Source organism: Coregonus lavaretus (assembly GCF_964263955.1).
Source record: "Coregonus lavaretus genome assembly, chromosome: 12".
NCBI lineage: Eukaryota > Metazoa > Chordata > Actinopteri > Salmoniformes > Salmonidae > Coregonus > Coregonus lavaretus.
The window spans coordinates 37,594,616-37,618,623 of record NC_139999.1 but is presented as its reverse complement, the minus strand read 5'-3'; the positions used below and the strand labels follow the sequence as shown (position 1 = coordinate 37,618,623).

Sequence of the window (24,008 nt, the reverse complement as noted above, 5' to 3'; positions counted from 1 at the left end):
TCTTATTTAGCAGTCTTACGCTCTGGATAAGAGCGTCTGCTAAATGACGAAAATGTACATGTAAATGTTATGGCTTGGAGTAGAAGCTGTCTCGGAGCCTGTTGGTCCGAGAGCCGATGCTCCGGTACCGTTTGCTGTACAGTAGCAAAGTGAACAGTCTATGGCTTGGGTGGCTGGAGTCTTTGGCAATTTTTGGGGCCTTCATCTGACACCATCTGATATAGAGGTCAATGTAATTTCCTTAGTAGGTGACGTCAGAGGTCAGCATGTGGGAGAAGTCGGAGCTCAGGAATGATAGCCAAGTTTCCCACTAGTAATAGAGCTCGCCAGCTTGTAGTCCTAAAACCCGGAAATAAGTGACAATGAATTATGAAGCCTTTGTGAATGTGTTTTTTATTATTACATAAATTCTTCAAAATTCACAAAAAGCGATCTTAACTGATGAAGAATCTCATAGAACAAAACGTATTTTTTTTTTTTTTACCTTTATTTATTTTTTGTCAGAGTCATACTGAGACCAAGGTCTATTTTACAGATGAGCCCTGAATTACATACATTACAGAAAATACACACATCAAAATATAAATACAAAATGCAAGCAGAAAGAAAGAAAGAAAAACATGGTCATAAAAAACAAACACATTCATCAGTAATAAGGTCCTCAATCAGCTTTCTGTATTGCCCTAAAGGCACCAGAACATCAAATGTAAGAACATTTTGAAGGTTGTTCCACAAATAAGGTGCAAGAAAACTAAAAGCTGATTTACCTAACTCAGTAGACCAAATTAACTTCTAGAGTTATCCATCCCAGAGACTGGTGCGGTAACTCGTATGTCTAAAGTTTAGTAATGATGTTAGGTATAGTGGGACCTTTTGTAAAAGGGATTTATAAATGAAAACATAGCAATGTATCAACCTAAGTGATATCAAAGAGGGCCCAAAAACGTTCTGGTAGAGAATGCAGTGATGAGTACTAAAATTGTTGCCTGTAATAAAGTGCATAAACATAAGATATCCTAAGCCTGTTTTTAACCACATACCTTATTTTCGGAGTTTATCCAAAAACCCTACAAAAACGCCATTCATTTTGCTCATAGGCTTTGTCCAACGAACCATTGCTGGTTCCTACAAAAATACGCCATTACTATTTATCTTTATTACCAGTTTTAGGGGAGTTCAAGTGGATTTTTCAGTCGTATGTAGTGCCATCTTCACACTTGGTTATGAACGCAGCATAACGATACTTCTAGCCGGTGACTATCAGCAGAGGAAGAGGCGAAGCGAGAGGATCAACTCCGCGCCCAAAATCTGTCAGCGCGAAAATCCAATGATAAGCAGACAAAGTGGGGATTTTTAGTTTGGAGGTCAAGGAGAGTCTCGAACTTGGTTAACAAAAAATGTAATCGCGAATTTACTCCGTGAAGCTTATTTGATCGAATATAAATTTCGTAATGTTTAGATTTTTACTAACGTACTGATATAAATGGACGCACATGGCATTCCGGCAACTTTGAGAAAAATGTTATATGGGTGTTCACACGCGTATGTGCCCTCTCATTGGCTAGAATGTTCCCACTTACCTTCCGCCTTTGCGGACATGTATTTCCATTGATAGAGGGGTCAGTCGACTATCTTGTCAATGTAATAGATACTCTTTTCCATCAGAGGACCTTGCCGGGTAAAGCAGTAAAAAGGAAGAAGCTGGCGGACGAAACGTTATGTAGCTAGTTAGCTAAACAGTTATGGCATTTCATTCGATTGAGGCTAGAAGTCGAGAAATGGCATTTCTGAAACGTTAGTTAGGTAGCTAACGTTAGCTGGTGGCTCCCTGGCTAGCTAACTTTATACGCTTACGCCAACGTTAGTAGTAGATATTTAGCTAAAATTGTCCTGTTACAAACTACTAGTTTAACTAGCTAGACATTTTACATTCTTGAACTAACGTTACTAATTATACGTAAATGTGTAATACAATCCTCTAAACATGTTTTCCGATAGCATCAGCCGGTTAGCTTTCTAGTAGCGCACACCATCCCATAGCTTGGCTGTGTAGCGCAGGCTAGTTAGGTTAGGTCATTTGCAGGATTGTTGCTGTTGCCAGTCATTACTGTCTTCTAAAATAACAAATGGCTGGGTTGGCCACTGTGACGGCCTTTCGATTGCCTATAGGCATACGGACATTCAGTGAGTTGCTAGATGTCTCTACATTTGGCACAAACCGGTTGAATACAGTGTTGGGGCCAAGAATAAGGATTAAACAACCAATCAGGTAAGGGAGTGGGGTAGGGGTGATGATGGTGCGGTTACAAAGTACATACCATTTCAATTAATAGCCTGGGCTTTAGTTGCTTAAATAACTTAACACAACAGGCGCTTATTCGAGACAGGCTTCTATTTGAGCCAGGCTTCTATTTCCTTAAAGCACACAGCTTTTATTAATTTGCATTGTTAAATGTTTAATTCCAGCATTCACTTCCAGCATTTTAATCAATTTCTTCATTTTCTGCACAGTGTTATGTACACACGGTGCCACGTTTCTTTTGTCTTAGTATGCCTCTATATAAAAATAATAATTGACAATAATTATTCTCCTTTGACTGTGCATTTTCGGCAGTTCTTACTTTCGCCAATAGAATGCGATCTGACGTTTTCTAGTGGTCTGTACTCCCGAAGTTGTTGACTGTTTTTGTGCTTGCCAGTTAGCTAGCAGTTCTCAGCTGTTAGCAGCCAATGGCTAGTAATTTCTTACTGGCGATAAAAACGGATGCTTGCAATCATTCTTTCGAGTCATTACTGAATTATTTAATGTAACAAATCAAACATTAAACCTCAAACAATTCATGGTAATTCATGGTTACCTCGTAAACAATTAATTTAGACCCGGCATTTATTTGAAACCGGTGTTTATTTGCTGAAATGTGTGCTGTTGCCCGGCTATTAAAAGGGACAGAAGGCTATTTGAGACTCGCGTTTAATTAACGTTTTACGGTAATTTGGGTGTCGGTTGGGTTTAAACTTATAACATTCTATAACAAGGGTCTTATTGATGGGATTTATTAAAATGCAATGAACCGGTGTTTTAAAGTGGGGTTTTGCAAGTCAGTTACTGATCATTCTTGGACCAACAGATATGTGACATCTTGTGGCATCCTTATGACCAGGACCCCCAGGATTCTTATCCATTTTGACAGGAGGACAACTATCATTCCCTCTAGCAGAACCTTCCTTAGTCTGGCCAACAAGAGGAAACAGTATTCAGAACGAAGAATCATTGGGTATGTAGAGATTGCATCTGTGCTTCAGTGGACATGGCTAAATGCTGATTAATTTAAAGGTCCAATGCAGCCCTAATTAAAAAAAAATTAAAAAGCTTCTAAGCAAAAAGCTATTCCTCAAGCAAGAATTTTGCTGGGAGGGGAAAACTGACAACTAGCTGTTATTGGCAAAGAGGTTTGGAACTCTCTTTCTTATTGGTCTATTAACTAATTTACCGCCTGGTGATTGCACCAGGCAGGCCAAAACTCCATCCCACCAAAACGGACTGAAATTTCAGGTGGTCTTTTCAAACGGCTCTTACGCTAAAATTGTATTATAATTTTCCCAATTTCACAGTATTATTCCAACCTCATGGTGTGGAAATATACTGTATATAAAACACAGCAAAATCACGTTTTTGACTGCACTGGGCCTTTGACATTTCCTCAGTGTTGAAATATAAAACACAGGAAAATCATGTTTTTACTGCACTTGGCCTTTAATCAAAGCATCCCCTTGTGCTCTAGTTCTGACATGTCCTGTATCCCATAACAATATTGAGAAAAAACGTATGACATGGGCCGCATACTTAGCGTTTTCTATCTGTGAACTTTGATAAGAGCCTACTACTATCCCTGAACAACAGAGTCATGTAAATGACAAATACACTAACATCAAATCAAGCACATTGCATCATTATTCAGTGTAAAGACTAAATGTATCGTCATATGGTCTCATGCAAATATGCTAAGAATACTATTTCCCCCTTTTTTCTCTGTAGTTACTCGATGCATGAGATGTATGATGTGGTAGCCAACGTGGACGATTATAAGCACTTTGTTCCGTGGTGTAAGAAATCTCAGTTCATCATGCAGAGAGCCAGCCACGCTAAAGCCCAGCTGGAAGTGGGTTTCCCCCCTATAGTCGAGAGATACACCTCCATGATCACCAATGTGCGCCCTCATCTAGTCAAGGTTCGTAAGCCCAATCAAGTCTATTGTTTTGCAGTGCTTTAAAGTTATTCACCAATAATAACATGCACTGCATCTCTTTTTACTGCCACTTCCCCTTTCCGTAGGCTGTATGCACAGATGGCAAACTGTTCAACCACTTGGAGACAATATGGCGTTTCAGCCCTGGAATACCTGGTTATCCCAGAACCTGTACTGTTGATTTCTCTGTAAGTGTTTCCTTGTCGCACCATGCAATACTATTGCTATGCAGCTATGGCTGTTGTGGTGACCTTACTACCGCCACACCGGCGGTCACGAGTCATGAAGGCAGTCAAATTCCACATGACTATTTAGTCACGGTAATTAGGCTTCTCCAAGCTCTGATGCTGCTGCAGGTCATTAGTAACCTACCAAACTTGCTAACTGCCTGGTACTCAGCACTCTATTGTCCCTCTAATCACTCTGACATCAATGCAAATGTTTTCGAAAATCTAATCAAACACTTCATGAGAGCCCATGAGTTCATGTTGAGCAACATTTCTATAGGCTATGCAATTGCGGGAGAAAACAGAGTGATGGCCGCTAATAAAAAGACAAGGATCACATTAGCTTTCTGGCACAACGCTCTTAACCACTAAGCTACCTGACCTAACCTATTGGGGAAACATGATTATGAACAGAACCTCAACAACTTTCCACCTTTGCTTATTGTCTTGCAGATATCTTTCGAGTTTCGCTCTTTGCTACACTCGCAGTTAGCGACAGTCTTCTTTGATGAGGTCGTGAAGAAAATGGTTGTTGCCTTCGAGCGCCGAGCTTGCACCAAGTTTGGCCCAGAGACTAAAATACCCAGAGAACTCAAGTTCCATGAGGTGAACCAAACGTGAGCCTCTATGTGCTTGTACATATCTGGGAGATCCACACGTTTTCCCCACCTTCAACCCATTGCAAGGACCATTTTGTGGACGACCATTAGATGACTGTTGTTGGACAGGGTTGAAGTGGGGAATGGATCTCCAGCTTGACTGCTTGAACAACACAGCCACTACTTGCATGTGAAAAGACTATCATTTCAGACTGGGACCATCCTCCGTATGTACTGGATTCTTAGGCCATTCTCCCATTTATTGCCAATTTGCTGCAGAGCCTGATATTTACTGAAGCAAATTCCATATTTTGATAGGTGTAATGAATTGGCAGGCTTCCAAGGTTCTATTTACCAATCCGGTAGATACTTCAGCTAGGTAACTGGGGACTCATAAGGGAACTGAACATAATATATTTTGGGTGGTCAGAATTATCATGTCACACCCACTTGATTTTCATAAAATGTTTTAACTGGTTTGAATCATGTCCAGAGATTCACACATTGAATCTATACTGAACAAAAATATAATTAACAATTTTACTGAGTTACAGTTCATGTAAGGAATTCAGTAATTGAAATAAATTGATTAGGCCCTGATCTATGGATTTCACATGACTGGGAATACAGATATGCATCAGTTGGTCAGATACTTTTTTTTTTTTTTTAAATGGGCCTCAGGATCTCGTCACAGTATCTCTGTGCATTCAAATTGCCATCGATAAAATGCAATTGTGTTCATTGTCCATAGCTTATGCCTTCCCATACCATAACGCCACCACCACTATGGGGCACTCTGTTCACAACGCTGACATCAGCAAACCGCTCGCCCACATGATGCCATACACGTGGTCTGCGGTTGTGAGGATGGTTGGACGTACTGCCAAATTCTCCAAAATGACGTTGGAGGCGGCTTATGGTAGACAAATTAACATTCAATTATTTGGCAACAGCTCTGGTGGACATTCCTGCAGTCAGCATGCCAATTGCATGCTCCCTCAACTTTAGACATCTGTGGCATTGTGTTGTGTGACAACTGCACATTTTAGAGTGGTGGTTTATTGTCCCCAGCACAAGGTGCACCTGTGTAATGATCATGCTGTTTAATCAGCTTCTTGATATGCCACACCGGTCAGGTGGATGGATTATCTTGGCAAAGGAGAAATGCTCACAGAGGGATGTAAACATTTGTGCACAACATTTGAGAGAAATAAGCTTTTTGTGCATATGGACAATTTCTGGGATCTCTTATTTCAGCTGATGAAACATGGGACCAACACTTTACATGTTGTGTTTATTTATGTTAAGTGTATTTAGGTTTTAATTAGTGTAACCAAAGATATACGGACCACAGGATGTTAGTAGTTGGTGACCTAATTCTCAGACCCTGCTTTGTATTTCTCTCTGTAATAAAGCCCTTTGTGGGCCTATGCCCACCCATGGCTGCACCCCTGCCCAGTCATGTGAAATCCATAGATTAGGGCCTAATTTATTTATTTTAAGTGACTGATTTCCTTATATGAACTCAGTAAAAAAAAAAAATTGTTGCATGTTGCGTTTATTTTTGTATAGTATTATGGAGGATTATGACATTTGCCTATGTGGTGTTTAAATGTAATATTCTGAATTCTTATCACTCACATTTAATTCAAAGATTGGAGGGGAGATTTCTATATCACTGTCCTATAACATTCCCCTGATTTGCCTTAATGTTTATTTTGGGGTTAAAGGGACATTTCCATTTTTCAACTTCATATTCATCTCCAGCACCACCCCAACATGTGTGAAAATGGCATGTTTATGTTTTGATTAAAAAAAAGTTTCCAATGACCACATCATCAGTGTGCATCGTGATTTTAACCAATTATGAGTAGGCATTGCCTACTAATTGGTTGTCATTGGAAACACTTATCTTCCTCAATCTTTTTTAGAAAACATAGACACATGCCATTTTCACATATGGTGGGGTGGTGCTGGAGATGTTGAAAAAGGTTGATTCTGTTGGTGGGAATCAGGGCTCCTAAGGTCCTGCCAGCCATTACAACCCCTCAGTGCTTCCCATTATGTATGTATTTTAGTCTTTAAAACAAAAGCACAACTTTTGTCGCATTTGTCAATATCAGGACATTTATCAGGTCACAGGAGTGCTTGGCAAATTAGGAGAGAGAGCATTGATAATTAGCCCCCAACATTTGTAGAGCACCTCGTGAGCCAATTTGTCATTTGAAACCACAGTTGCAACACATACCAATTTTGTATTTCCTGACCAAAGCACACTGATCTGTTGTTTATTTGGAAGAATACAGTTTCCATACCACAGGCATGAGACATCTTGACCAGGCCAAAGGGAAGCAGAAACCTGAGTGCTGTGGAGACATGTCTGTAACACTATTAATAACAGACGTCCTCAGAATACTCCAGCCAGCCAACACATACAGTATGTACCATACAGCCGGCACTGAATAACATGAGACTCTGTTCTGTGGTAACCCGTTATGACCACACCTTCTGTAAATGCATTCAGGTAAAGAAGGTGAAAAACCACATCTCCATAAATGTTGTGATAGCCAGTGGATTGTGGATTTCTATTGTAGGAAAGAATGGCGGCAGTTACAGTTACATAAACAGACAGCAATAAATCTGAGTATTCGGGGAAAAATGGTAATTGTTAAACATTTATTTGAATTATTTTATTTATTTTTTCATTTTCTCTCCCACATCCACTGTACACTCCCGCTCTGCTAGATTACTAAATTCAGATTTCTCCACTTTACAATGATCTCACATAAGGTGTATTTATCTTTAAACCAGAATAACCTGAGGTTTGGTTAGAACAGGATCAAATACAGGAACAGGACAAACTTAAAACCTAAAATACATATATACTATGTGGGACTGAATCAGCTGGGAAAAGACACTATAGGGGGTAGACAGTGTGAGGGGGTACTGTTGGTGTTGGGACCTCTGTGCCCAATTGGAGTGTATTGATATGGTCTGCATTGAAACAGACTATTAAAAACACATAAGGCCCCCCCACCCCCTAGGCCTGAGAGCAACCTTAAAACTAAACCAAGCAAATCTGTACCGTAACAATCCAGTTGAACACAATGAGATTAGTTGGTATGGCATGTCAGATGTGTACTTGCTTCATGAGCAACATGAGACATTACAGTTGGACGTAGTAAAACCAGCAAACTTTCTAAAACAAACATTTTAATAGTTCTAATAGTACATCGATTGAGACACCAATATTAACGGGTCACGCGTGCTATTAGTAAGTGCTAGCCAGCTCTCGAATTACTTTAATTTTTCTGATGAAAAGGGGAAATGTTACATTGTCATAAGAAATTGAATTGATTGAGTTCAATTTATGTTGTTTTAACGTTGCCCTCAGGTCTTGAAGAAAAAGTCTACAAGAAAAATCCCCCCCCCCCCCCCATTCTGATATTACACAATATAATTTAAAAATGTTTAAAATCAACCCTTTCAGCTCGGCTAGATTCCAAATAAAATGTAAAACAGTGCCGTCTTCTTACCCTGTTGATCACTTTTCAAAACAATAACCTCCCTTCCCAATAGAAGCAACCTGCAGAGTATTCCGTTTACCAGAGGTGCAATGGGGTTGGCGAGCACTGGCAAAAAGAGGTGGAATAAGTGAACTCTGCCTTGATTGATAGTGGTGTGACGTCAATCATTGATGAAAGGGGCAGCAGTATCCTATTACGAACCTACAGACCCTGGTCATTTACATACTTTACATATTCTAAACATATACTGTGGTTATATTACAGAAGGACCTTGTCTGCCATGGAGTGTTCTTTTGTTTCGGTATTTTGGATAATTCCGTCAGACAATGCAAGTGCCCCAGATTCTACAACTGAAAAATTGACATGATATTCTGATTTCTTTACAAAACCTGGTCAGCTTAAATATATAAGACAACTACCATGGCTCAGTCTCACAAAGAAAAAAAATATTACCTCAAGCCAGGTGTACACTACACGATTTTGGCCCCAGACAAGTTTGAGATCGGAGACAAAAGCCCCATGTCATTGCCTAGTCGGGGTGCACTGCCGTCACCGACGCTCGTATAATGTGAGCGGGCCAGAGACGCAATCTGAGGGCTACCGATCCTGTCTTTGAGCCGTCCCGATATTTTTAAACGTTTGATTTTATCAGCACAAAATCTGCTGTGCTCTTGTAGTGTGAGATGTGCAACGACACATTTTGAGAACTGTTATCAGCAACAGCCAATGATAGCTCACCAGAGAAGCCAGTGAGATGATGTATCGCATTACCCAGAATGTATAGACTCTCAAGCAGGAGTGATGACTACTACTAGTATGCGTTTGTACTTGCCATTAACCAAAGCCAAAGTGTCAAATCGTTATAGCTCTGAAGTCCACAAGCAATGTTATTCAATTCAACTCTGTGTGGTAAGGGTTACACCTGTTGTTTTCGGCACGTGACAAATAAAATGATTTGATTTGTGAATGTCTAACTGAAAACGTTTATGAGGCTGCTTTGGGCCACAGCTCATTGTAGCTACACAATCTAATCACATTACATTGTTTTCGCGAGACAGCGTGGTATCGAGAATCCTCACGACCAAATGAAGAATCTTGTAGTGTGTGACACATTGTTTAGTGTGCGTACCACTACGTTGGCAAGACAATAAACTACAGGAAAGACAGTTGTTTAATGCGAGAGGCTCAGCGATATTAGGATTTTGAAAGCCGTGTAGTGTACGCCCGGCATTTAGTCTGACATGAACAGACTAAATCCAGCAAAGGCCCTTTTCATAAGTGTACTGTATCTTTTGCATCCCCCTCCCCTATTCCTCCCCCCCTTTTGTTCTTCTTTGCCCTCCTCCCCTCTTCCTTTGATACTTCACCTTTACCCGGACTTGTTGGCCCCCACCAGGGTCATGAGTCCGTCCGTGCTCATGGACTTGGGGCGCTCCAGGGGGAAGCCCAGGGCTCGGCTCCAAATCAGCTGGGCCAGCACCCCCAGGGCTCGGGACACGCCGAACAGCACCGTGTAGTAGTTCATCTCTGTCATGCCGTAGTACTGTTAGGACAGGAGAGAGAGAGGGGATGGAGGGTTAATTTCACAACACAGGGGAAGGTCTAATTATAATACTCCCAATTGTATGTGATATCTAAAAGGGGACAGCTAAAGTAGAGTAGGAATGGCTAGAATCTTTTTATATGGCTTTGACAGTTCACTAGGCTGGAACAAACTACGAAAAGATGCTCAAATTTGACATTGTACATTTTTCAACATCCCTTCAAGAGAGGGAGGAGGCCTTTCTCCCAATCAGTTGGAAGTGTACCGCAATAGCTTGCCCTATCCTCCTGCCCCACCTGCAGAAGCACTCCACTGTGGGCGTCCACGTTGGGCCAGGGGTTCTTGGCCTTGCCCTGCTCCAGCAGCACGTTGGGCACAATCTTGTAGAGTTGGTGCACCAGCTTGAACATGGGGTCGTCGGGCAAGTGCTTGAAGGCAAACTCCTGCTGGCAGGTGTACCTGGGGTCTGTCTTCCTCAGGACAGCGTGGCCGTAGCCTGGAACCACCTGAGAGAACACAAACAGAAGGTCAAAAAGGTAGGTTGACTCTCTAAGGTTACATATCATTCCCTTTGCAGCTTATTCCTCAAATGTAAATGTGTCCTTTGTTTTGTGCACCTGTTCACTAAACTTTTAGGTAGAGATGGAAAAGTGTCCCTTGGGTTTCCTGTCATTGACTCATCCCCCCCATTGACCCAACTTGGCCTGCCCTCCAGACCAGTCCACTCACCCTTCCAGACTTGAGGGTGTTCCAGATGTAGTCTCTCATGGCCTCGTCAGACACCTCTCCTCCCATCTCCTTCTGCAGTGCTGTCAGCCACACCAGCACCTCCTACAAGGGGCACAGGTCAGAGGTCAGGCAGGGGCTCACTCCAACCTAGACAAATCACTGCTCTCATTCGCCATTATCATGACTGCTGTTATTATAGTTTCGTATTGCTCCCATCTCGCCATTATGTTAACAATCAAAATAACAGAAAAGTAGGTATTTCTAAGCAACTCCGATAGCATTGCTTTGAATCAAAGTATTATCAGCAGTAGTAGGTTGGATGTTAACTTGGACATTAGCACCCGTACACACCTGGTTAGCCAATCCGTGAAGGGGTCCGGCCAGACCGTTCATAGCTGCGCTGAAGGAGAGGTAGGGGTCAGATAGGGCACTGCCCACCAAGTGGCTGGTGTGGGCACTCACGTTACCACCCTCATGGTCACTGTAGCAAAGGAGAAAGGGGAAGTGTGTGAATGAATGAGTGATGCAACCACATAACTGCACTGATGCAATGACGGAGCAGTAGCTGAATATGCACACCCAAAAGTTAACAAGGATGATAAACTACATAATTATGAATGAAGTAGCATTTTCTATAAAACTGACCTGTGAATGGTGAGGTACAGGCGCATGAGCTCAGTGAACGTGGCGTCGCTGTAGCCCAACATGTTGGTGAAGTTGTGGGACCAGTCCAGACTGGAGTCAATGGCGCCGATGCTGCTTCCCTCGCGGTAAAGATTGCGGTAAATCTTGGCCGCCACGCAAGGCAGCTTAGCGATAAGATCCATGGAGTCTTCATAGATAAACTGAGAGAAGAAACCATTTATGTCAATAGTCTATTCGGACAAAAGCACTCTTTCAATAGATCAGATTACACCATCTCTACGTCTTATAACTGGGACGCGTTCAGTTGATAAAACCTTTTGCTACATTTCCCAACAGTTTGTCCTACTGAGCAACAGCATGCACCATTCAACATCATTTCCTGAGCTCACCTCCCAGTACTTGGCTTTGTTGACTCCCTCGGAGTAAGCCCGGGCGAAGCTGCTCTCGCTGTTTAGAGCGGTGATGGCGGCACTGAACTGAGACATGGGGTGGAGGTTGGTGGGGAAGTTATCCAGCATGGTGACCACGTGGGAGGGAAGAGCTGCACGCTTGGCCCACTCCTTGGACAACCAGTTCACCTGGGGACAGATACAATACACAGAATCAGCAATAGGGTAATTGGTAAAACTATTCACATCAAACGTGATGGTTTAAGCCCTTACAATCACAAAGGGGGCCACTGAATATAGTTTTCTATGCAAAATATCATCGGTCATTAAACCAAAATGGAAGCAAACCTCCCACAGATAAAAATATAAAAAGCTATCATCTGGTCCCCATTTTGACTTGGTGGGAGATCTGTCGACGTGCCCTTGGGCGGGCGCTTGACCCTGGTTGCTCCTGTGGGTCGATCTGGATGGGAGTCTGCTAGATGACTGAATGTAATGTAAATGTTGAGCAGCTTTACTGCAGGTAGATTGTATGTTTTAATATTTTAAAAAATAATTAAAAGCTCTCGTCAATTGTAAAGCTTTATGTTGTGGTTTATGGTATATGGGTCAACCCTTTTCATTGAATATGTACATCATGTTATCTGTGTTCTGTACCATTATACAAGGGATTGTTGTATCAACATTTAAGATGCTACCTAGACCTACTGCTAAGCTGCTGTGCCATACTCTCTCTCCATAATGCGTTACCTAGCTAACACTCACCTGTTCCTCTGTGGGCACCTGGCCTGTCACCAGCAGCCAGAACAGACCTTCAGGCAGGGGCTCGGCACGTCCTGGAGCCTTGGGCAACAGTTGCTGGCACTCCGGAATACTGTAGCCACGGAAACGAATTCCCTAAAAAAAAAAAAAATATTAAAGAGACCCACAAAAAACGATTTAGTCGTAATCATTGCCATAAATAGGTATCTACATAATTCTACCATAAGTCTTTATCAAATACCTTTGATCCCACTACCCACATTGATATTACATAACCCATAGGCCCCATGTCACATGAGTGTTATGACTTTCAAGCCAATCTCCATAAGTGGCGCTGAACTGGCTGAAAAATGACACCCTTCTTATTCTCAGCTAATATAAGCTGATGAATATGGTGGGACTTGAAAAACAAAGCTCCCCAAAGAAAACCATTTAGAATCTCAATGTCAATTCACTATTTAAGTAGGTAGTTCTCTAGTTTCAAGCATCAGACACAGGAGGGTTTTGATTTAGTTCCATTTCATTCAGTACTATGCAAAACATTTGCATACTGCCATCTCTCTCAGGGGAGTGCTGAGCAAGCATTGAAATCAATCTGTTTCAAAGCAATTCTCTTCAGCTCAGCCTCAGGACTTCTCTTAAGAAAATGTAGCAAAGGGCATGCCTCTCTTTTTTTCATTAGCTAGACTAAGTGTAAACAATCTCATCTATTATCTAAGCTAAATGTAAACAATCGTATGCATTATCTACATTCACATTTTAGTCATTTAGCAGACGCTCTTATCCAGAGCGACGAGCTAACATGCGCTAATGTGATTAGCATGACTGTTGTAAGTAACAGCAAACTTTCCAGGACATAGACATGTCTTATATTGGCAGAATGCTTAAATTCTTCTTAATCTAACTGCCCTGTCCAATTTACAGTAGCTATTACAGTGAAAAAATACAATGCTATTGTTTAAGGAGAGTGCACAACAACAAAAAACGTATCACGGCAACTGGTTTGATACATTCACTTCTCAAGATAAATAATGTACTTACATTCAGTAATCTTGCTCTGATTTGTCATCCTGGGGGTCCCAGAGATAAAATGTAGCATAGTTTTGTTTGATAAAATCCATTTTTATATTCAAATGTCGGAACTGGGGTCTACAGTTTGAACCCCTGCTGTCTCTGGCTCCACACCCACCCCGCCCGGCCATCTAGATGTGTTAAAGTTAGTGTATAAGCTAATGATCAATCATGTATGACATTCCTGGGAGTGTGTAAACTTACATTTTGTATTACCATATAATTTTTGTATGTTCTCTATAGTTATGTACTTGAAAATGTATCAATTGACCAATTCGGCACATTTGGGCAGACTTTATACAAAATAGTCCAGTATTGCAACGCTTCACTGGATCAATCTGAAACGTTGCACACACACTGCTGCGATCTAGTGGCCAAAATCTATATTGCGCCTACTGCAATATTATATTGTGGCCTTTCTCTTGCATTTCAAAGATGATTTAACAAAAAAATAGAAAACGCATGTTTTTTAGTTTGTATTATCTTTTACCAGATCTAATGTGTTATTCTCCTACATTAATTTCACATTTCCACAAACTTCAAAGTGTTTCCTTTCGAATGGTATCAAGAATATGCATATCCTTGCTTCAGGTCCTAAGCTACAGGCAGTTAGATTTGGTTATGTCATTTTAGGCGAAAATGGAAAAAAAGGTCAGATCCTTAAGAGGTTAATTAAGATACCAACAAGCAATAGAAAAGGGGCAAAACGCCCAATCTATCCCCCTACCCGATACTTTGCATTCGATCCTCTTTCCCTGCACAGACCAACTCACCTCATCTGCATCCAGCACTGAGGTTTCATACACCAGGCCCTTCATTCCTCTCATCCCACCGTAGATCTGTAAAGACAAGGGCACACACACAAAATTCTGCTTAGGCATTCTTAATATCCACAGCTACCATATTTCACACTTCAACTGGGACTGAAAAGGGTACTAGAATGTTTACAAATGACAGGTGAGCTTAACGTACCATATCCACAGTGATCGAGCCGATGTTGGTCTTGCCATACTGCGTTTTGAAGTTCTTAATCCTACTCTGTTCTTTAGGGACGAGATCCAAGAGCACATCTCTCAGGTTCTACAACGGCACAGCAAGAGAAAAAAAATTAAAAATCACATTTAGAAAGACGATGTTAATCAAAAAACAGCTCTCTTTAATTAGGGCCACCCAGTTTGCAGGACTGATTATGGCTAGTCAATTTATATTTGGCTTGCCTAGCTAGCTAGCTAGCTAAAATGATTTGAATGATGCAGCAACACCAGATCAACAGCATCTGATTTTTGGCCCCCTGACCCAGTTCCTAGAGGGAAGTGGACTGCGGTGGGAGTGGATGCATAGGCTTGCTTCGTAGGGGGCTTTTCTGGACCAAGTGTTGTGTGGTGGTCTTACTGGTGCTTTTACAGTCGCCGAAGCATCACCCAGGTGGGTGCTACATTTCAGTAGTGGACGATCCAGCCTGCCTAATATCGAAGAGGACGAGGTGCCCGATGAAGAGCTCCTGGCCTGTCTGTCAGATGTCTCTACCTCCCTGCCTGGCTGTACCATCTATAATAATAATAATATGCCATTTAGCAGACGCTTTTATCCAAAGCGACTTACAGTCATGCGTGCATACATTTTTGTGTATTGGTGGTCCCGGGGATCGAACCCACTACCTTGGCGTTACAAGCGCCGTGCTCTACCAGCTGAGCTACAGAGGACCACAATCTATGCTTCCTCCTCTCAAGATACTACCTTTCTGAACTGCCTATCATCTAAGACCATTGCCCAAGAACCGCCAGATTCCTACATTTGTTGTTAAATTGTTGATTTTGTTTTTAAAGCGACTGAAAAGTGCTATATAAAATAGATATTATTAGTTCAAAATGACCCCCATCACAGCAGTGCTAAGTAAAAAGCATATGTGTGTAGCCTAAATCAAATTGAAAAAAGGAGGTCCAGCCAGAGTACTTACTGTTGATGTAGTGGCGTTTCTGGAAGACACGATGAGACATGCTGCACTCTGAAAGGCACAAGGACCGTCAGGAGAGAGGCAATCAGCCTACCTCATCACTGCAAGAGAGACTGAAGCTTGAGTTCCGTGATAAAGTATAATAAACAGATAATTGTGAATGATAGACATTTGTGCAGTAGCAAATACCTTTGCCAATGCATTTACAGGTATTCTAACGTATGACTGATTGAGCAAGGAGTCAATTAAAGCATTGTTAACAGCACTGAGTGAAGATCATCCATGTTCTTTCTAAGTGTTTTAAGAAGGGCATAAGGACACAGCCTACTGTAGTGACCTCAATTCAGAATGCACAGAAATACACTGAACAAAAATATAAAATGCAACATGTAAAGTGTTGGTCCCATGTTTCATGAGCTGAAATAAAAGATCCCAGAAATGTTCCATATGCACAAAAAGCTTATTTCTCTCAAATTGTGTGCATAAATTTGTTTATATCCCTGTTAGTGAGCATTTCTCCTATGCCAAGATAATCCATCCATCCACCTGACAGGTGTGGCATATCAAGAGGCTGATTAAACAGCATGATCATTACACAGGTGCACCTTGTGCTGGGGACAATAAAAGGCCACTAAGGCCAATTTTGTCACACAACACAATGCCACAGATGTCTCAAGTTTTGTGGGAGCGTGCAATTGACATGCTGACTACAGGAATGTCCACCAGAGCTGTTGCCAGATCATTTAATGTTCATTTCTCTACCATACGCTGCCTCCAATGTCGTTTTATAGAATTTGGCAGTACGTCCATCTGGCCTCACTACCGCAGACCACGTGTAACCACGCCAGCCCAGGACCTCCACATCCGGCTTCTTCACCTGTGGGATCGTCTGAGACCAGCCACCCGGACAGCTGATGAAACTGTGGGTTTGCACAACCAAATTATTTCTGCACAAACTGTCAGAAACCGTCTCAGGGAAGCTCATCTGCGTGCTCGTCGTCCTCACCAGGGTCTTGACCTGACTGCAGTTCGGCGTCGTAACAGACTTCAGTGGGCCAATGCACACTTTTGATGGCCACTGGCACGCTGGAGAAGTGTGCTCTTCACAGATGAATCCCGGTTTCAACTGTACCGGGCAGATGGCAGACAGTGTGTATTGCGTTGTGTGGGCGAATGGAGTGCCCAATGGTGGCGGCAGGATTATTGTATGGGAAGGCATAAACTACGGACAACAATTAATTGCATTTTATTGATGGCAATTTGAATGCACAGAGATACCGTAACGAGATCCTGAGGCCCACTGTCGTGCCATTCATCCGCCGCCATCACCTCACATTTCAACATGATAATGCACGGCCCCATGTCACAAGGATCTGTACACAATTCCTGGAAGCTAAAAATGTCCCAGTTCTTCCATTGCCTGCATACTCACCAGACATGTCACCCATTGAGCAATGTTTGGGATGCTCTGGATCACAGTGTACGACAGTGTGTTCCAGTTCCCGCCAATCTCCAGCAACTTCGCACAGCCATTGAGTGGGACAACATTCCACAGGCCACAGCTTGATCAACTCTATGCGAAGAAGATGTCGCACCGCATGAGGCAAATGGTGGTCACTCAGATCCTGACTGCCTTTCAGATGCATATTTTGTATTCCCAGTCATGTGAAATCCATAGATTAGGGCCTAATGAATTTAGTTCAATTGATTGATTTCTTTATATGAACTGTAACTCAGTAAAATATTTGAAATTGTTGCATTTATATTTTTGTTCAGTGTAGATCTTTGCCAACTGGAAAAATGCCTTCACATAATCCAGACATAAGATCATTTGAAAAATTTGGTAGCCTCACTCAAATTATTCCATGTGCTGCTGTGTTCCAGCTGATCAATCATGGCTGGTCCTCTTTTGCTTTGCATGCAAGGGATGCCTTTTCAAGAGGAGTTACAGCCAAAGACAGTGTGACTTGCCTCCAGCTGTGAGATTAACATTGTGGGAATGGAAAATGCATTGCAAGAAATGGGAACTTTGTATTTCCTTGAAACATGCAGTAGCCTACACCAACTAACGTTAACTAGCCGGTCTCTTGATCTACTCCGAGTCCGGTCCATGGCACAATATCAAGGCAATATATGAATTAACTAGATGTTATTTTTTGACAAACTGGGACAATTCTCATCACAAGCTCAAATGGAGAAAGGGGCTGGCTATCTAACGTTAGCTAGTTCGCTAACGTTAGGTACGAAGCTCCAGCCTTTGAGCAAAGGCTAGCAAAGTCGCAAACTACACAGCTGGCAGAATAGTAGCTACTAGCACAGATAAAACTAATATTTAATAGTAACAGTGTTAGCATAGCTACTTACATAGTTTAGCTGGCTAGCTTTGTTAGTTAGCTAATGTTACTCGTTTACAATGTCAAAAACGGATTTACAAAGAAAATAACATGACAAATGGATAGACATGTTACTATTACTAACAGTTAGCCATTTGAGTAAACGACCCTATTTAATTGGCTAAACCAGCTAGCTAATAACAAAACATGTTTGGATTTGGCTGAATGCTAACTTATGCTAGCTAATTAGCTAGCTACTAGTCAGCTAACTTGTTAGCTAGCTACAGAGAAAAATTAAGGCTACAGAAAAAATGGTTATATTTGGATAACTTCATTATGTTTGTATATTTGTGCTTCAACTCAATGACAAATCTACCTGACAAAATTAGTCATAGCTAGCCAACGTTAGCTAAATACAACAGACATCACTTCAGGGCTAGCTAAGGCCTAAATTATTTAGCTAGCTAAATGCTAGCTTCACGTTTGGTTCTGATTGGCAAGTGGCTAGATAGCCGGTTGGGCTAGCCAGCGTTTTAGCATACTATCTACGGCATGGGGACAATGCAGCGCCCCCAATTAGATGCCATATCCTTTAGCTAACGGCTTTACCTTCGTTGAATGCAAGAGCTTCGGGGAAAACCTGCAGGCGGACAGTAGGGACATGATGGATGTGAGGGGTTTGTCTTGGTATATTAAATATTATCCTACTGTACTGCTAAAAATCCCCAGTACCTTGTTGAAGGTGCCCCTCCTGAGTTTGATAGGTGAAGGTTGAGAGAGATGAACAGGCCTACAGAGGGGATTGGCTGGGGTTTGGGTGACGAACGAAACCATAACACAGAGTTTCTAAACCCAGAGTCGCAACATCGCATGACTTCCGGCAACGCTTGCGAAACAGACCAGGCCGGGGTTTGAGAAGTCAATGAGATTAGTGAACAATTCTTTTTTAGTTGTTAATTCTCTCGAAATCTTAAGGCACAACCTAGATTCGAGCCAATGTCTTCAGTAGAACATGTTATTACTCCAACCTCGTGAAAGTGACAAACTGACACGTTTTCATTTTCGACAAAAACAACTATTGAAGGAGTGCCTTTGATTTGACGGCGTGCGCATGCGCAGTACGGCGCGAGACGACCGGACCCGATGACGTGCTTCTACTCATGGTTTTGCTAGCCAACGTCGCCATGCCATCGCCTACAAGTGTGATGGGGATTTTTATTGGAGAAGCAGGTTTAGCCTATCTGTGGCCATAATCTGCCTATGTGGGTAGGTGTGTATGAATCTAGCATCTAATCTAGCATAAATTAAGTTGCCAAAAGTGTGGTCTTTACTGACATGAGATTGTTATTTTGTTAGTGTAACATGAAAATGTTATTTTAAACATTTTAAAACACAATGGCTTAAAACTGCATGAGCATTATCTGATAGTACAGTAGTCTGCTCTTCTTACAAATGTGTGTAATGCAAAACAAACATCCCTGAAAACAATGACTCCAGATTGATGGAAATATATATATTTCTACAACAAAGTATGAAAAACAGATGACAGTGACAAATGATTACACAAAATAGAAAATTGGACTTGTTTAAGAAAGTGTAATCAAACCTTTCCATCATTCACAGAATACAATTAATCAAAGCAACAAGCATCACAAGATCAGCAACCATGTTGGACAATTACAGTATCTAACTTGTTACAGAATTTTATTCACCATTTTGCTTCAAGAGTGTAAGCATGAGAATGTTTCGTGAAATCATCCAGCATGATTTTTTTGTTGTTGTTACTACAGCTGTGTGTAAGACATTAATAGCACTTAATTGCAGTAATATACACATTACAAGATTGTTCTACAATCCTCCCCTCCCCTCATTCCTAAGCACCCGGTGTTGGAGCTACTCTGGATAGTCCCCATCCCCATTGTAACGCGGTGGAAGGTAGCTGTGTGTAAAGCTGAGCTGCGTGGAGTGCAGGACGGAATCATAGCTCATCATGAGGGATTTGCAGAGCATGGTCGCAAAGGTCTGCAGAGAAAAACCATCAATGAGTTACGTCATTTTTATATAGATTTGTACACTTTTCACATATTGTATTACAATTCGTTACAGCAAACAATTTTGTAAGAGCTGCATCCCCAATAGTAGTACATGTAGTCCCTAGGCTCCATCCCAATGCGCCCCCTTTGCCCTCCCCCTCAGTTTTGCACGATCCGGTGAGCCGTATGGAGTGGGAGTGGTGTCCCAATTCAACTTTGAGCAAGGCGTAGTGCCTTTTCAGCCCTCTAGTTGGCCCTCCAAACAAAGCAAATAGAGTTGCTGACTTCCTACCAAGTGGTACTCAAAACTCCCATGAAGCTCTGCGAGAGGCTCCACTCCCATCAAAACCTATCCACATGAGAACACAGCGATAAGCAGACCAAGTGGGGATTTTTTGTATGGAAGTCTATGAGTGTCGGATTTGATCAACAAAAAAATGTGATTGCTAATTTGCTAAGTGAGGCTTATTTGATCAAATATACGTTTTGTAATGTTTAGGTTGTTACGAATATAAGTGGACGCACACGGCATCTCGGCAACTTTGAGAAAAACTATTTCATATCGGAGTTGTGTCTGTTGTTCACGCGCGTATCTGCCCTCTCATTGGCTAGAATGTTCCCACCTGATCTCACCTCCTCCCGCCTTTGCGACAATGACTCCTATCTTTAGGGCGGAAACCATATCGTCATTATATAGAGCAGGAGTGTCAAACTCATTATTCTCGCAGTCGGTCATGACTGAGGTCCGGAGGGCCGCAATTAAAATTGGTTATATTTCCTCGCCGTCAAAATGACATATCTTTTCGAATTTGATGCTCCCTGACTAACATTCGTTTCGATGACTGTTAGCAAGCTGGACAATGAAGAGATTATAAATGCAGTTATAAACTAGGTGGTTTGAGCCCTGAATGTTGATTGGCTGACAGCCGTGGTATACCACGGGTATGACAAAACATTTATTTTTACTGCTCTAATTACATTGGTAACCAGTTTATAATAGCAATAAGGCACCTCAGGGTTTTGTGATATATGGCCAATATACCACAGTTAAGGGCCGTGTCCTGGCACCCCGCGTTGCGTGGCGCATTAGAACAGCCCTTAGCCGTGGTATATTGGCCATATATCACACCTCCTCTGGCATTATTGCTTAAGTATATTTTCATTTTTACACAGTTTTGATTTGGTTTTAGTAATTTCAATGTCAATTGAGCTCCACATTGAACCACAGCCAGAGGATGGGTACATTACGGCCACATTGTTTTGCTGTTCTCATTTGTTGCTCATATGTTAAGTACGTATTTGTTGCATGAGAAATATAAGGAAAACGATTAATGCCGCCAGTACAGCCATTTTGAAAAACAAGGCCCGTCGCCAATGAATTGCGTGGTAGGCTATCCGTTGGCGACTTCTGATGTGCGTGAGTGATGTAGAAATGTTCCATTACCTAGGGCTATTCATCTCTCCCTACCACTAGTTGCTCCGTTTTTGAGTGACACTCCCCCACCGAGGAGGAGGGCTAGGGGGGGGGGGGGGGGGGGGGTATTGGGATTGAGCCGTAGTCTCTGGTGGTCAAGATCATGTACTGGATCAAGTAATAGGATGGCATACCTGTTCTGTTGCTGCAGAGTTTGTCTTTGACATTGTCAGTTTCATGGGCAAAGAATTCGATGACCTCATCTTCATGTTGTTCAACGATGGTCTCACACTGGGGGTAAGACGGAGAAAATAATGGTTTAATAAGATGTAGTGGGACACATTTCAGTGAGTTGCAGGAGCTTGGAGCCATTGGATTGCAATCCACAATACAAACATATGGAAAGTTTCCCCCTTACTGCATTGGTATGTTTGGGTGAACGTTGCAATCAACTTTAGTCATTATTGCCATTATCATTCACTATATTAGAGGTTCTAGAATGTCACACTGATGAGCTATAGCATGTCATCGTCCCTAGTCCCTACTCCCCAACATGTGAAAATGAAAAAGCTACCCACAGCATATTTCAGGCTGGATGTGACTCTGGAATCCAGTTTAGCCTCTGAGAGGTCCATGGGTTTGCCGTCCCGAGATGTGAACCTCTCGTAGGTCTTCCTGCTGGTGGTGGGGTCCACAAGTTCCCCATAATCCTTCATCCTCTCACACACCTCCTCCATCAGCTCTAGGAGGTTACCTTCCGAGCGGGCGAGGGGAACCTGGGGGGGGGGGAACACAACAATGTTGGTGAGCTCAAAAAGAGAGAATGTGATAACCCGATAGAAAACACTAATCATACATGACTATGTATTTTTTATTTATTCTGTAGAATCCCAGCCTACAAATAAATAATTGAATGTGTAAAATAAGGCCAATGTAGGACCCAGTAGCCATCAGGTACCCTTACCTCTCTAATAGACTGGCTACCATCTGGGTTGATTCTAAAAGACCCAGTCTGGATCATTTTCTTAGGATCCACCTGGGATATCGCCCACTCCATCTCATCCACCATGGCCCTACATGCTGATGTAGAATAACTAAATGTTAGGTAGCTCAATTAAGGTATGTGGACCAAATGTGGATGCACAATGTAGAAAATAAGGGTGTTGAGATCAAATTATGAGATTAAATGGGTTCTAGTGTAGTAAATAGGTAGAAGTCCAAATACTTACCTCCACATTTGAGATCCTGGTCCTTCCTGGCTCCTTGGCAGTGGCTTACAAGGAGAACAAGTAGCACACACTGAGCAAGAGATTGCAAGGGATACCACATCTTCATCTAAGCAAAATTGGAGAGGAAGAAAAACAGCAAATATCAAATTGTACTGAAAAAGAACATAATGTAAACATTATGGAGACATGAAAGTCCTTCTCAATGAGTTGTCATAACGGTCAGTGAACAGTACTTTTTTTAATGTTCAGGGACAACAGCCAAAGACAGTACAGTATGAAGATAGGCTAAAACTGCTTCTATAAATAGAAATCCCCGATCACACTTGTAGGCGATGTCATGGCGACGTTGACTAGCTAAACACATGCGTAGAAACACAATCGGGTATAACGGTCGTTTGGCGCCAAACTGCGCATGTGCACGCTGTCCAAAGGCACTCCTTCGATATAAAGGTGTTTTTGACGAAAATGAATAACTTTCAGTTGATCACTTTCACGCGGTTGTAGTAATAACATGTTCAACTACTTAAAACATTGTCTCGAATCTAGGTTGTGATTTACATTTCGAGAAAATGTACAACTAAGGGGGGAAAAATGACACTTCTCCCATTGACTTGCCCAACCCCGGCTTGTTTCGCAAGCGTTCCCGGAAGTCTCGCGATGTTGCGCTTCTGGGTTTAGAAACTCTGTGCTAGCTAAGTAACGTAATCAAAATAAATGAATGGTAAATCACACTCTCACTGAACATTCATGCATGCTACTGCGCTGAACAGTCTCTAACGTGTAACAAATATACAATTCAACTTTCAATTATTAGTAATGACCTGTTGTTTGTGAATTTCAGCCACCGCTACAAAGATATGGAGATTTTCATTCCACGCTGTTCCACTGCATTCAGTAAAAACTGGTGACGTATGCAACGGGATGCTACCAAGAGTTGTCCGAGTTTATGCCAGAGACAATTAGGACCCAAACCAAATTTAATCAGAGAGCGAGGAACCGATTTCTCGATTTCATGGCAAATAGCCACCGGTCTTCAACGTAAAAATTAATATTTAGTGAAACAGTGGTTTTATTTAGAATATTAAGTGGATTGCATTAAAATCGCTGATGTGCAATGATCTATGGCTGTCTTTCGTTTTGCCTGTTTGCATTTGGAACTTCAAACCAGAGATAATGTATATGACGAGATGGTCTTGTTCTCTCTGCCCTAACAATGGGGTCATTCTCCCAAAGGCGGGAAAGCGGGCAGTCTGCTTATTGGCCATCTTATTGTTCTGCGTATTGGTCTGCTTCGCCTCTTCCTCTC

The 24,008-nt window shown here is 42.0% G+C and overlaps 3 protein-coding genes across 4 annotated transcripts; 1 reads left to right on the top strand and 2 right to left on the bottom strand.

Annotated features, from left to right (window-relative positions):
* Nucleotides 1–498: 498 nt before the first annotated feature.
* On the top strand, nucleotides 499–7,341 carry LOC311138520 (coenzyme Q-binding protein COQ10 homolog A, mitochondrial-like). Of its 2 annotated transcripts, none has more exons than XM_084173233.1 (5): nucleotides 499–2,269; nucleotides 3,162–3,275; nucleotides 4,037–4,229; nucleotides 4,334–4,435; nucleotides 4,928–7,341. In XM_084173233.1, the coding sequence occupies exons 1-5, from the start codon at nucleotides 2,127–2,129 to the stop codon at nucleotides 5,093–5,095; spliced, it is 720 nt and encodes a 239-aa protein (XP_084029359.1). In that variant the 5' UTR covers nucleotides 499–2,126; the 3' UTR covers nucleotides 5,096–7,341. The 2 variants fall into 2 exon arrangements, with proteins under 2 accessions (XP_084029359.1, XP_084029360.1); XM_084173234.1 differs by having other exon boundaries at nucleotides 3,129–3,275.
* Nucleotides 7,342–7,735: 394 nt separating this feature from the next.
* On the bottom strand, nucleotides 7,736–18,801 carry LOC311138519 (citrate synthase, mitochondrial-like). The gene is made up of 11 exons (XM_084173232.1): nucleotides 18,636–18,801; nucleotides 15,697–15,744; nucleotides 14,712–14,819; nucleotides 14,513–14,578; nucleotides 12,672–12,803; nucleotides 11,907–12,095; nucleotides 11,518–11,717; nucleotides 11,224–11,353; nucleotides 10,873–10,974; nucleotides 10,440–10,649; nucleotides 7,736–10,143 (listed from the first exon to the last, which is right to left on the bottom strand). The coding sequence occupies exons 1-11, from the start codon at nucleotides 18,687–18,689 to the stop codon at nucleotides 9,970–9,972; spliced, it is 1,413 nt and encodes a 470-aa protein (XP_084029358.1). The 5' UTR covers nucleotides 18,690–18,801; the 3' UTR covers nucleotides 7,736–9,969.
* Nucleotides 18,802–19,524: 723 nt separating this feature from the next.
* On the bottom strand, nucleotides 19,525–23,611 carry LOC311138438 (protein canopy homolog 2-like). Its single transcript, XM_084173119.1, has 6 exons — nucleotides 23,524–23,611; nucleotides 22,703–22,808; nucleotides 22,438–22,553; nucleotides 22,052–22,249; nucleotides 21,668–21,764; nucleotides 19,525–20,048 (listed from the first exon to the last, which is right to left on the bottom strand). Exons 2-6 carry the CDS (start codon nucleotides 22,806–22,808, stop codon nucleotides 20,005–20,007), a joined length of 561 nt encoding a protein of 186 aa, XP_084029245.1. The 5' UTR covers nucleotides 23,524–23,611; the 3' UTR covers nucleotides 19,525–20,004.
* Between the last annotated feature and the right edge of the window lie 397 nt (nucleotides 23,612–24,008).

Excerpts from the sequence above, each read along its gene's own strand:
- LOC311138520 (XM_084173234.1), top strand. The coding sequence starts at position 2,127 with ATGGCTGGGTTGGCCACTGTGACGGCCTTTCGATTGCCTATAGGCATA. Across the intron at positions 3,276-4,036 it reads TCAGAACGAAGAATCATTGG|TTACTCGATGCATGAGATGT; the intron begins GTATGTAGAGAT and ends TTTTCTCTGTAG. Across the intron at positions 4,436-4,927 it reads CCTGTACTGTTGATTTCTCT|ATATCTTTCGAGTTTCGCTC; the intron begins GTAAGTGTTTCC and ends ATTGTCTTGCAG.
- LOC311138519 (XM_084173232.1), bottom strand. The coding sequence starts at position 18,689 with ATGTCCCTACTGTCCGCCTGCAGGTTTTCCCCGAAGCTCTTGCATTCA. Across the intron at positions 12,096-12,671 it reads AGGTGCCCACAGAGGAACAG|GTGAACTGGTTGTCCAAGGA; the intron begins GTGAGTGTTAGC and ends ATCTGTCCCCAG. Across the intron at positions 10,975-11,223 it reads TTCACGGATTGGCTAACCAG|GAGGTGCTGGTGTGGCTGAC; the intron begins GTGTGTACGGGT and ends TGCCCCTTGTAG.
- LOC311138438 (XM_084173119.1), bottom strand. The coding sequence starts at position 22,808 with ATGAAGATGTGGTATCCCTTGCAATCTCTTGCTCAGTGTGTGCTACTT. Across the intron at positions 22,250-22,437 it reads GTAGCCAGTCTATTAGAGAG|GTTCCCCTCGCCCGCTCGGA; the intron begins GTAAGGGTACCT and ends CCCCCCCCCCAG. Across the intron at positions 21,765-22,051 it reads CATCCAGCCTGAAATATGCT|TGTGAGACCATCGTTGAACA; the intron begins GTGGGTAGCTTT and ends TCTTACCCCCAG.